The sequence below is a fragment of the Odocoileus virginianus genome, chromosome 19 (assembly GCF_023699985.2).
Source record: "Odocoileus virginianus isolate 20LAN1187 ecotype Illinois chromosome 19, Ovbor_1.2, whole genome shotgun sequence".
NCBI lineage: Eukaryota > Metazoa > Chordata > Mammalia > Artiodactyla > Cervidae > Odocoileus > Odocoileus virginianus.
In genome coordinates this window covers 24,228,071-24,241,202 of record NC_069692.1, presented here as the reverse complement: position 1 = coordinate 24,241,202, position 13,132 = coordinate 24,228,071, and the positions used below count along the sequence as shown (strand labels likewise).

Genomic DNA, 13,132 nt, shown 5'->3' with positions numbered 1-13,132 from the left:
ATTTGATTTAGGTCATACTTGAATGGCCTAGTGGTTTTCCCTACTTTCTTCAAGTCTGAACTTTGCAATAAGGAGCTCATGATCTGAGTCCCAGTCAGCTCCCAGTCTTGTTTTTGCTGACTGTATGACCTGGATAACCAAGATCATTAATTATAATAAGCATAATCCAATTTAATTAGAAACCAAGGAATCCTACATCTATTTAAGCCACCGTTTAACAGTTGTGAAGGTTTCCCTTGTGCCAAGGCAATCGTAAAAACAGTGCCTGCCTTCTCTGGGCTCACAGTCTAACAGGAGATGGTAAAGTGATGCAGGGGTACCAAGACAGGGTTATGACGCTGTGAGAGCTTATAGCGGGAAAGAAGTCTTCCCTGAAGAAGTGATGAGTCAGTGCAACGCCTCTGAATGAAGAGGCCTTTACAGGGCCAAGAGGAAGGAGAGCAGCAGGTACAAAGGCCCTGGGACGGGAGGGCATAAGGTGCGTTTGAGGAAGAAAAACCTCTCTGACTGGGTCCCAGAGAATCGGGCAGGAGAGCCTGTTGTGAGAAGAGACTGAAGAGTTAGCTATGCCAGACTTATAGAGCCTTGTAGGGTGTGTTAATGAGTCAGGTCTGGTCTTGACTTTCCAAAACCATTGAAGGTTTTGTAGAGTTGCGAAGATGGTGATCAGATTTCTGTTTTGAGAAGATTATCCTGGCCTCAAGGTAGAGAAGGAATAGACTGGTACAGCCTATAATCGATGTTGGAAGACCCCATAGGGCTGTTATAATTATCCAGCACAGGGTAACTGGCCTCAGCTAGGGTGGTGTGGTAGAGGTGGAGAGGAGTGGACGCAGGCAGTGGACTCAGTGATGAGCTGGGTCTGAGAGGAGGGAGAGGCAGGGGTGAGATTGGATCCTGCGGTTTCTGACTCACTCAGGTGGATGGGTGGCGATGCCATTCACTGAGCCAGGGAACACAGACTGTCTGTGAGGGAAGGTGGTCAGTGCGGTTTGAATGTGTTGAGGTTTGAGATGGGTTGAGTCCTGTCAAAGGAGATGGAAAGTAGGTGGTAGCTATGTGAGGTGAAAGCTCAGGAGAGAGGTCTGGGCTGAGATGTGATATTATGGCCCGTCTGAGTCCTGGCGATATTTGAAGACGTGGGTGTGGAGAGGATGCCCAACCGAGGCTGCCAAGAGAGAAGAGCAAAGAGCCTCTGGTCTCGACTCGAGAACCTCCAGCTCCTCGTGTCCAGGTAGAACAGGGTGAATCCGTAAAGGAGTTAGAGAAAGGACAGATGGAAAAGTGGGAGGAAAACCAGGTGAGTGCTGTGCTATGACAGCTAAGAGAAAGCATGTTTTGTGATGAAGCAAGTAAGCAGTTGACAGTGGCAAAGGCTGCTGATGGGTCAGGTAAGATGAAAACAGAAAATACACTCATTGATACTCCCAACACCAGGGGTACTGAGTGGGATGGACTGAGCTCAGTTCAGTTCAGTCGCTCAGTCATGTCCGACTCTTTGCGACCCCATGGACTGCAACACGCCAGGCTTCCCTGTCCATCACCAACTCCCGGAGCTTACTCAAACTCGTGTCCATCGAGTCAGTGATACCATCCAACCATCTCATCCTCTGTCGTCCCTTCTCCTGCCTTCAATCTTGCCCAGCATCAGGGTCTTTTCCAGTGAGTCAGTTCTCTGCATCAGATGGCCAAGGTATTGGAGCTTCAGCCTCAGCATCAGTCCTTCCAATAAATATTCAGGACTGACTTCCCTTTGGATGGACTGGTTTGATCCTCTTAGAGAAATGAAGCACCTAGTGAGAAATGTGGAAGAGTTGGTGTTTTCATCTGGTTGTTGTTTCTTGAAGAGATCATAGTGATGTGTGTAAAAGTGTTCGGGAAGGATCCGTTTGAGAGCCTTAAGGAGAGGAAAGAATACAGGAAAGAGAAGGGGTGATCAGGGCATAATGTACTTGAGAGGAAAGGAGGAAATCTGAAACCTGGAGGGAGGCGTTACTTTAATGGGAGGACAGAATCGTAAGGGTACGTGTGTGTGTGTGTGTGTGTGTGTGTGTGTGTGTGTGTGTGTGTGTTGTATATGCATGTACGTGCACTTACTTCCCCTCCTGATGGCTTTAACTTGTCCTTAAGGTCAGAGGGAAGGTTGCCTGCTCAGAGCAAAAGTTTGAGGGTGGTGGAAGTTTCACAACCTTCATATATGTGGGAGGGTGGGTTGACCAGAGACCTCCAGGCAACGCTAAGGGTAAATTCCAGGTTGGTGATGGCAAATTCCAGGATTTTTTAGGTCGTGCTATTGCCTGACTTTTCCTGGCAGTGCTAGTGAATGGGTATAAACACAGAAAGTGAAATTCTCTAAGTCGTGTCCGACTCTTTGTGACGCCATGGACTATACAGTCCATGGAATTGTCCAGGCCAGAATACTGGAGTGGGTAGCCTTTTCCTTCTCCAGGGGATCTTCCCAACCCAGGGATCGAACCCAGGTCTCCCACACTGCAGGTGGATTCTCTACCAGCGGAGCCATAAGGGAAACCCAAGAATACTGGAGTGGATAGCCTGTCCCTTCTCCAGGGGAGCTTCCCAACCCAGGAATTGAAACGGGGTCTCCTGCATTGCAGGCAGATTCTTTACTAGCTGAGCTACGAGGGAAGCCCAGACACACAGAGGACGTAGATAATTGGGTTCCTTTAGTTTTGCCGTACAGGGGTGACATAAAGGACAGATCAGAGGGGTCCTGGGTGTTGGCAGTCATCTAATTGAAGCGGACCGTGCAACCTGGGCTGGAGGAGGGCGAATCATGGAGAGGGTGGTGGGGAAAGCAGAGCTGTCAGTGGGCTGGGGTTCTTGTGAGGTGCGGTGTTTAAAACAAGCTGTCTGAAAATAAAAGAGGTTCCGGGTAAGAAATGGTGAGGGCAGAGGAGTTACCTGTGGTGAATGGCTTGAGCTGGAGTGGTGAGGGTGGGAATGATGGCCTGGCCAGAGTGGAGGCAGAGCGTGGGCTAGGGATGCAAACTGTGAGCCAGTTGCTGGGAGAGGGCCAGAGAACTAAGTGCGTGGGTTCAGAGGTGTGGGGGGTGTGTGTGTGTCTGTGTGTCTGTGTGTGTGTGTCAGAGGAGGAAGGTGATGAGGAGGGGAGCCGTGGACAGTGAGGCAGGAAGCTTTAGTTCTCCCTTTGTTGCTCTTTGGCTTAGGAAATTATTGATCTGCTTCAATTAGGTGACTGCCAACACCCAAAACTCCTGTAATATTATTATATATAATATAAATAACTATTATTTTATTAATTATTAATAGTTATCCATTGTTTTATTATTTAATTAAATAAATTTATTTAATGTTTATATCAAATTTTTATTTAATAATTATTTTATTATTTCATAACATTTATTATATTAATATTAATAATTATTGATTATTATTTCTGAACTGATGTGAACAAAAGTCTAAAAAGTGATGTATTTAATACTTGATTTTTTTAGTCAGTCCCTGATTGTCATTATATTATATATTATATATTATTAACATAATATATAATATATATTATATTATTAACATAATATATATTATGTATCAACTATTATATTAATGATATATATAATAATATAATTTAATTAAATTATATAATTATAATATAATATAAATAATATAATAATATATAATATAATGACTATATATATAATGACAATCAGGGATTGACTTTGTAAAATAAATCAAGTATTAAATACATCACTTTTTAGACTTTTGTTCACATCAGTTCAGAAATTTTATCTCTCTTGCTGTCAATTCAGAATAATATAACACAATAGCTGGATGATCCATAACCTCAGCCTGATATCACACAGTAGCAATAAGAAACATAAAAAAATTCAAGAAACAAAACTCTACTAACAAGAACCTTCATGAACAATTTTCTAATAAATGTATAGGCAATAAGATATTGTTTGTATAGAAATAAATTATTGCTGAAGCACTGAATTAAAAAGTTATCACTAGAATATAAATGTCAGCCTAAGTTAGTGAATTTTCTTCATATATTATAGAGTCCTTGTAGTGTAGTTAAAAGCTATGGTTAAATGGAAATTCATGATGTATGAAATAAATTATTTCTCTATTAAGTATGCAGGTTCAAAATATAATATCAGATACATGTGATCATAAAGTGTTCCTGCCCAGATTTCTCAAATGAACATTTACTTCTTAATATTTAAATGCCAGTCAATAGATTTTAAAATCATTTTTGTTTATTATTCCATTGTCATACAAATCCTGACAATAACGAGAAAATACTTTGGAGATTAAGTTGCTGTTTTGTAGAATAGAAAAAATGTTTGATTGCTTTTTGTCATCAGTTACTTTATTCATAGGATAGAAGAAGATGTTTATTCAGTTCACTTGGAAGAAGTCCATATTAACTAGTCAAAGTGTGTCTGGGTGTGTGTGTGTGTAGAGATCAAGGGATAGTCACTCTTTGTTCTGCCTCCGTATGAAGTATCTAAAATGGAACACCTTTCTTGATTTTTCTCTTTGGTCCTGTGTGTGAACTATCTCCTTCCCACCTGCTTCCCCCGCCATGTGTAAGTTTGAGACACTGCTTGACAAAAATTTTGCAGCAATCCTTACACTGTCAGTGCTGCTGCTCATGATTAATAGGAAGCCAACCAAGGGTCTGATGTCATTCTCCATCAGAGGACTTTAATCTGGGGCCTTGGACAGCTATTGGGAGGATCTCTGAACCCTTTGAAATGATGTACAAAGTCACTTTCTTATGTAGTTTTCATCTGGTTGTTAAATGGTCTGTGACCCAAAGGCAGTTGACTAGACAATTCAGTAACGAATCCACTGTGGGCAGACTGCATAAAGCAGGCTCTTTGCATAGAGATGATCCAAAGTTGATGAAATAACCTTACCTCTGCATCTCCTTCAATGTCAGATTTGACATAAGAAATTCACAAACTTGTTGTTTCTCTAGTTGCTTTAAAATACGTTTGAGAAAAATTCCAGGTATGTAATTTAATTTTCTCAGATGTAAAAATAAGCTAATATTTGTTCACCTAAAACTGATTTATCACTGGTCCTAACTCTAATTCCTCCATTTGATATATACAGTTGTGCAAAATAGATACATTTTCTTTTGTTTCCTTGGTGATTATATAATTAAATTCATGACAGTTGAAAAGTAACCACCATGGTTGAAAACAGCGTAGACCTATCCTGATGCCAGTAATAGTCCGTATTGCTGAGTTACTTTTTGTTTGCATGTTTGTTTCTGAGTAAAGTCCTGATCAGAATAATAATACAAATGGTCTGTTTTGTATTAATACTTACCATGCATCAGGTGCTCTGTTAAGAAATTATGATGTTTCATCTCATTTAAACCTCACATTAATCCTTTAAGGGAGGTGCTGCTGTTACCCTTTTTATTTTATTTTATTTTTATTTTTTTCATCTATTTTTATTAGTTGGAAGCTAATTACTTTACAATATTGTAGTGGCTTTTGCCATACATTGACATGAATCAGCCATGGATTTACATGTGTTCCCCATCCCCATCTCCCTCCCCATCCCATCCCTCTGGGTCTTCCCAGTGCACCAGCCCTGAGCACTTGTCTCATGCATCCAACCTGGGCTGGTGGTCTATTTCACACTTGATAATATATATGTTTCAATGCTATTCTCTCAGATCATCCCACCCTCGCCTTCTCCCACAGAGTCCAAAAGTCTGTTCTATACATCTGTGTCTCTTTTTCTGTTTTGCATATAGGGTTATCATTACCATCTTTTAAAATTCCATATATATGCATTAGTATACTGTATTGGTGTTTATCTTTCCGGCTTACTTCACTGTGTATAATGGGCTCCAGTTTCATCCATCTCATTAGAACTAATTCAAATGAATTCTTTTTAATGGCTGAGTAACATTCCATTGTGTATATGTACCATAGCTTTCTTATCCATTCATCTGCTGATGGGCATCTAGGTTGCTTCCATATCCTGGCTATTATAAACAGTGCTGCGATGAACACTGGGATGCACGTGTCTCTTTCAGTTCTGGTTTCCTCAGTGTGTATGTTCAGGAGTGGGATTGCTGGGTCATATGGCAGTTCTATTTCCAGTGTTTTAAGGAATCTCCACACTGTTCTCCATAGTGGCTGTACTAGTTTGCATTCCTACCAACAGTGTAAGAGGGTTCCCTTTTCTCCACACCCTCTCCAGCATTTATTGCTTGTAGACTTTTGGATAGCAGCCATCCTGACTGGCGTGTAATGGTACCTCATTGTGGTTTTGATTTGCATTTCTCTGTTAATAAGTGATGTTGAGCATCTTTTCATGTGTTTGTTAGCCATCTGTATTTCTTCTTGTTACCCATTTTATAGATGAGGAAATTCAGAAAAGTTGAGAGGGTCTCAACTGGCTGGTAGGAGGCAGAAAATGAGCTCCAAGCTCACAGCTGAGTAGTAACGCACCAGCCCCTCTTGAATGGGAGGCAGTGTGGTCTCTCCAGAGCTACAGCAGGCAGGCGAGGAGGTGGACCGCTCAGATGTAGTCGCATTCACGCCTCTCAGCCTCAGTGCATTCAGCCACAGCGTAAAAGGGGAAGACATGGCTGCCTTGGCTACCTCCAGGGGATTTTATGAGAGTCAAGTTTAAAAGCATATGAAGGCTATGAAAGCGCTCTTCACTCTGCCAGTTTGGGGATTATTCATCCAAGCCCAGTTGATTTCTGTCTGGTCCTTAGCTGGCTGGGGCTTGGGGGTCCTTTCTTCTGGTCTTTGGGGAGTTTTCCTTTGCCACAATGGGGTGTGGGGGGTGTAGGACAGGCCTGTGTGGGCTGAGCTGGACTTGTTGGGACTGCAGGAGATTACGAGCAAGAAATCTGATCTCCTTAAGTGCTCATTGTTGATCGTAATTCAGTGGCATATTTATTTCTTTGCATTTATTTTAACCTTAATAAGGTAGGTTTCATTTTTTTATATTTAGCACTTCATCTTTTGCCTTAGTGGCAAAGTTATGTTAAAAGTTTGTTCCTCCAATTTAAGACAGTTTGAACACTGACAATGTTTAATTTTTGGAAAAGGAACGAGAAAAAAGGAAGCATGAGAGAATTCTGAGCGAAGAGCTTGTAGCTGCTGTGACCTACCTCAACCAGTTTTTGCCTCCCGAGCACACGATTATTTATATTCCGTGGGACATGGCGAAGTACACCAAAAGGTGAGCGGATGCTCGTCTGTCTGCTTAGGTTTTCCTCTTCTTGTGATATAGGATAGCAGGAAGCAACCTCCCCTGTAAAGTTACTCTTATTTTCCTTTGTGAACCTGCTTGAGGGGCTGTTTAACTGCTGGTGTATAATTAGAGGGCTTAAATTACTTGATCAAACTCTTTTTGCCCACCATTTTTACCAGTTGCAAATTCTCTTTGAAGTATCTAGTGACTTCAGAACACCTCTCCTCTGCTGCTTTTCCTCAAAGGCATTAGTTTCACCTTTTTTTTTTTTTTTCTATTTCATTCTATCTCCCTGTTTATTTCCTTTCTCAGACGCCACTTTCAGATGTTCTCACTCATGGGTGAGCCAGCACTAACTCCCACCATTTATTGTAAATCCAGACCCCTTGGTGTAATGTGAAAGCCCCAGCATCTGGTTGGTTCCAGAATGTAATAACTGCTTTATTCCCAGGGCTGTTCTGCTTCTGAAAAGCTAACCGTCATGTTCTGTCTCCAGTGTAGCAGCCAGAGTCCAGTTCTGGACCCTTTGTTCCTGTTGTTTCCTCTCCTTCCACGCCTCCTCCCTCCTCCCCAGGCTGCTTTCCCACCTCTCTTACCGTCAAGTTCTGATTCAAAACTCATCTCTTCCAAGGAACTCTCATTAACCTTGCACTGTCCTTTGACTCACTTGCTGGGCGTCATACAAACTCTAGGTTCACATCAAGTTCTCTCTCTCTCATTTTCTTAATGTCACTGTATTGTTTTGCACTTGACTCATTGTACTTTTCTCTGAATCATTTTATGTAGTTAGATCCATGCACGTGCACACACACATACACACACTTCCCAGAGTATAAGCCTGGTTACTGGTTGGTGCCATTCATAGTAATTTATTTACCAGTGTTTTCTTCCTGAACAGCTGCACTGAGCATTGTGCTCTCTTCACATTTCATGACTGCATATTGACTTCACTGACTCCACTCTTGGGGAGTGAAAGGCTTTGGAAAAGGCTCTTGCTGGGAGATGCCATGTGCCAAGCTTAAGGCTTGCTCACAGTTGCTATTGAGTTACAGGCCCTTCTTGTGCCAAATCTTGCTAGTTATTGAGTACACCTTGCATTCTAGAAATTAATTCATGCAATGTCCCTATTGAGTACAAACCAGAGATTTAAAAAATTACATTCCCAAGTGTCATTACTGTAGCCTTTGCTTTAGGGATAAACATAGGTGCATGTTAAGAGTCGGGCCCTTCTCACTTCTCTTACTCTTCCTCCTTGTTCTCAGCAAGCTGTGTAATGTTCTAGATCGCCTGAATGTGATTGCAGAAAGCGTGGTGAAGAAAACAGGCTTCTTTGTAAACCGTCCCGATTCTTACTGTAGCATTCTGCGGCCAGATGAAAAGTACGTATGGTGTTTTAAAACCTAAAAGATATCAAGAAGTTAGCTCTTATAGACAAAAAGTATTCTAGACATGAGCAATTTGTACTCCTAGGAAAATAGATGACTTTATTCCTTTGGGGAGACGACACCCTGTCCATGTGTTTGTGGAATGAACATTCATGAGGGTGGGAGATTCTCCTGGCAGCTACATACCTTGAGATAGAAGCCACAGAATCTCTTGTTTCTTAGAATAAATGTTACATAAAGTATTTCTGTTAAATAAAACTTTCTGTAATGAATTCTGTGTTTCAGTACTAAGTAGCAGGAAAATTTTTTCTTGTGCACCTGTCTATAGATTAGTATTTATACTAACATTTTAATGAAATTTGTCACTGTATTAGTTATTTGCTCACAGATCTTTCTTCATTGGGGCTTCCTTGGTGGCTGAAACAGTAAAGAATCTGCCTGCAGGAGACCCAGGTTCAGTCCCTGGGTCAGGAAGATCCCCTGGAGAAGGAAATGGCAACCCACTCCAGTATTCTTGCCTGGAAAATCCCATGGACAGAGGAGCCTGGTGGGCTACAGTCCATGGGGTCCCAAAGAGTCAGACCAGTCTATGCTAACATTTTAATGAAATTTATCACTGTATTGTAGTTATTTGCTCACAAATCTTTCTTCATTACTACTTTGTGAGCTTGTTCAGATCAAGCATCTGTGCTTAATTTATCTTTAAAGAACCAATATTATGTATTTCCAGCATTTTATTTTCAGTTAACAAAATTAACTATAATGGTAAAGAAAAAACATGCAAAAAGCAAGAAAAAAAACCACCTCACCAATTATTAATGTGTACATCTTTGCAAGTAGTCCTTCTGTTATAGTTTGACTTGCAGGGCATCTGTGACCAGGGTCCCTAAGACCCCTCCCGGGCTCTGTGATTTCCTAAGAGAACTCAGGGGTCGCAGTGTGGTGGTGTCCTCTTGGCTATGATTTATTGTGAACACGCAGAACAGAGCAAAATTAGGCAAGGAAGAAAGCACATGGGACAAAGTCCAGAGGAAATGAGGCACTCGCTTCCAGAGTCCTCTCCTGGTGGAGTCTCACGGAGCATGTTCAATTCCCCCAGCAACTTGTGACAGCGAGCGTGAAGTGTTACCAGCCAGGGGAAGTGATTAACGACTCGGTGCCAGGGATTTTACTAGAAGTGGTCCCGCAGGCAGCTCTGCCTGGCAGCTACCAAAATTTCAGGCTCCCAGAAGGAAAGGCTGTTCAGCAAACCACGTTGTTTCTACAAACAGCTTAGGCACCACGAGCCGTGCTTGTCTGTTCTGGGAATGGTGGAAATTAAAGTTCCCAGCGCCAGCCAAGGGCCAGCCTTGTAAGCGGGCCTTTCTGAGGATAGCAGTCAGGCCTGCTGTGTTAACTCTTTTTTTGCACTGCACCTTCTTTAAAATAATTAAAATATTAATGTCATTACATAGTACTTATAATAGAATATTTCCTCATGCCTTCATTGGCACATGGAGAAAACACGTGGAAAGGAAAATAATAAAGAAGTTTGTAAAAGCAATGAAAGGACTGTAGCAAAGCTCCACGAAGAAAAGCTGAAGGAAGTAGAACCTCCTAAAGTTGAGGGAAGAAGGATCAGGCCTGGTAGATTGTATTATAAAGTTGATCTGCAATTATTATTCATGTCTATAGAGACCAAACAGGAAATGGGCTTAAATTAAAGTAAGAGATTTTGGATGAATGTGGGTGACAAAATGCTAGTGTGTGGGGCTGAAGCAGGCTAAGATGCTCCTTTCCTGGCCTCCCTTTGAGGAGAGCATGGGTAGCATTCCATCTTTGTTATTTGCAAATTCACTTACTAAGAAAGTAAACTGAATCAACTGATTATTCAGGGGCATTCAGCCCTATTACTTTGATTCTTAATAAAGAGCTGGTACCAAATATGAATATAGATTATGTTATTAAATATTGTAAAATTAAAGCATGTATTTTTAAACACAGGTGGAATGAACTAGGAGGATGCGTGATTCCCACTGGTCGCCTGCAGGTATAGATGACATTGTGTTAATAATGAACAGAATCTGTATTCACTGTGTGTGATGTTTTCTGAAAGCAACCATGGAGAGAGATACTTCTTATTGAATGCAACATTATTAATCATTTGAGAACAAGTTTTAATGCCTTACAGCTAGTGTTTAACTCTTGGAAAGAATGTGTGGCTGAAATAATAATAGCCCATAGATTTTTGGGGGGGGCTTCCCTGATAGCAATGCAGGAGACCCTGGTTCAATTCCTGAGTTGAGAAGATCCACTGGAGAAGGGACAGGCTACCCACTCCAGTATTCTTGGACTTCCCTTGTGGCTCAGCCTAGTAAAGAATCCACCTGCAATGTGGGAGACCTGGGTTTGATCTCTGGGTTGGGAAGATCCCCTGGAGAAGGGAAAGGCTACCTACTCCAGTATTCTGGCCTGGAGAATTCCATGGACTGTATAGTCTATGGGGTCACAAAGAGTCAGACACAACTGAGCAACTTTCACTTTCATAGATTTTTTTTACATAATATAAAATTATTGGAAATAGAAACATAAACAGAAATGTGTAAAGAATAAATTAGAAGGACTTTGGAAAATGAGCCAGATAATCACTATATATATTAATTATGCTTTAAGAATGAAACAGCCCCTCAGTCACTAAATATTTTGGTTTGTACAGTAAAGGAGACAGACCAGGAGGAAAAGCACATATTTAACTAATTGGTACATGTGGAAAATGTTAGCTATTTGTTTTATCTTGTTAAAATTCAAATAGAAAAATTCATATAGAAAAATTCAAATATAGACTAGAAGGTATAATGATGCTATTGGAGCAATATTGTAAATAGCAAATATAACCTTTTTTTTTTTTAATATAACCTTTTATAATGAAAAAAAAAAAAAGCTTCATTATTTGTTCAGGAATAACACCCTACTTGCAGCTTGTCTTAAAGAAATCTTGAGTAGGATGGAAGTAGTTCTGATGACTGAATAATGATTGACCGTTTAAGGTGTTTCTCTTTAGACTGGTGTTCTTAGAACCAACTGTGTGGACTGTTTGGATCGCACCAACACAGCACAGTTTATGGTGGGGAAGTGTGCTCTGGCTTATCAACTGTACTCCTTGGGCTTAATTGACAAACCGAATCTACAATTTGATACAGATGCAGTTAGGTAAGCCTTATTTTTTTTTGCCTTTCAAATGCTGGTAATGACAGAAAGCAAACTTGATTAATCATAAAGGACTTTTATGAACTTATTTCCCCCTTTGGCTTCTCAAAAATTATGTTGTTAAAAGATGTTATTTAAATTTGGTAACATCTATTTCTATTAAAGCCCTGTGTGTTGTTGCCATGGTTTTGTTTTCCTATTCATGTTAATTATCAAAAAACACTGTGTACTTTAGATAAATCCAAACTAGTGAGTTTCTTTAAGAAAAAAAAAGATCTCAGACTGTGTTAGGAAAAAAGTAATATGTCTTCATATATTTTGAATTAAACAGGTAAGATAGATAAAAGATTGGTTCTTCGGTAAGAAATACTGTTATTTCACTGCCCATTGGGTCCATGACAGTGCATGAAGTACTGTTTCTTGAAAGGCAGTGATGGCTATTATCAGTCCTCTGAGATAGTCGTCAAGGCTCTGTCCAAAAGAGTGCTCAGCTCACAAATGGCCAGATCTCAGCCATCACTGCATTAAAAAACCTTAACAGGCACTTGAAGAAACGTAAGTTTCAAACATGTATTTCTAGGAAAGAATATGGTTTGATGTGACAAGAGCTTGTCCTTTCTTCCAAAGGCAATTCAGAGAGAACAGGAAATTCTGTCATGGGAGGTAAATTGAGCTGGCAGGCTGCAGAAAGTTAGGAGTCTTTTAAGAGAGTAGAACCACCTTGGTCTAGGCTTGGGTGGGGTTATACCTTTCTGGTCCCCTGCTTTTTTTTTTTCCTTAGAGTTTTCTGTGATTTTGTTGCTTATTGGACTATTACTATAAAATATAATACATTTTGCATATGCATTTATCTTCAAGATGTTGAAGAGTCTACTTGAAAAGAAAGGCTCAGAGGAATTCATGTAGGAAAAGACTTGTTTTGAGTTTGTAGCTAAGTGAATAAGGTGTATGATACTTTGGATGAAATTCTTTAGTGTTTGTGTGTTTTACTTGGGCTTCTTAGGTTGTTTGAGGAACTCTATGAAGACCATGGGGATACCCTGTCCCTTCAGTATGGTGGTTCCCAACTTGTTCATCGTGTAAAAACCTACAGAAAGATAGCACCGTGGACCCAGCACTCAAAAGACATCATGCAGACCCTATCTCGATATTACAGCAATGCCTTTTCAGGTAATTCTGGAGTTATATGCATTTCTGAGACTTATCCTGGTGCATATTTTTCTCTTTTACATATCCCTGTTTTTAAAGCTAACTGGAAAAGTAATATCAAAGTTAAATATTTTAAAAGTTTAAATAAAACAGAATCTCTCACTTAGGAGGTGCTCAGTAGATATGCAGTAAAT

General features: G+C 40.5%; 1 protein-coding gene across 2 annotated transcripts in view; it reads left to right on the top strand.

Moving 5' to 3' along the window:
- Positions 1–13,132, top strand: part of FIG4 (FIG4 phosphoinositide 5-phosphatase) — a 167,454-nt gene that overhangs the window by 75,663 nt on the left and 78,659 nt on the right. For both annotated transcript variants that reach the window (XM_070449973.1, XM_070449974.1), the window contains 5 exons: positions 7,073–7,206; positions 8,481–8,597; positions 10,587–10,632; positions 11,644–11,792; positions 12,793–12,959. In XM_070449973.1, the coding sequence (XP_070306074.1) occupies positions 7,073–7,206; positions 8,481–8,597; positions 10,587–10,632; positions 11,644–11,792; positions 12,793–12,959 (613 nt within the window). The remainder of the gene's footprint in view (positions 1–7,072; positions 7,207–8,480; positions 8,598–10,586; positions 10,633–11,643; positions 11,793–12,792; positions 12,960–13,132) is intronic.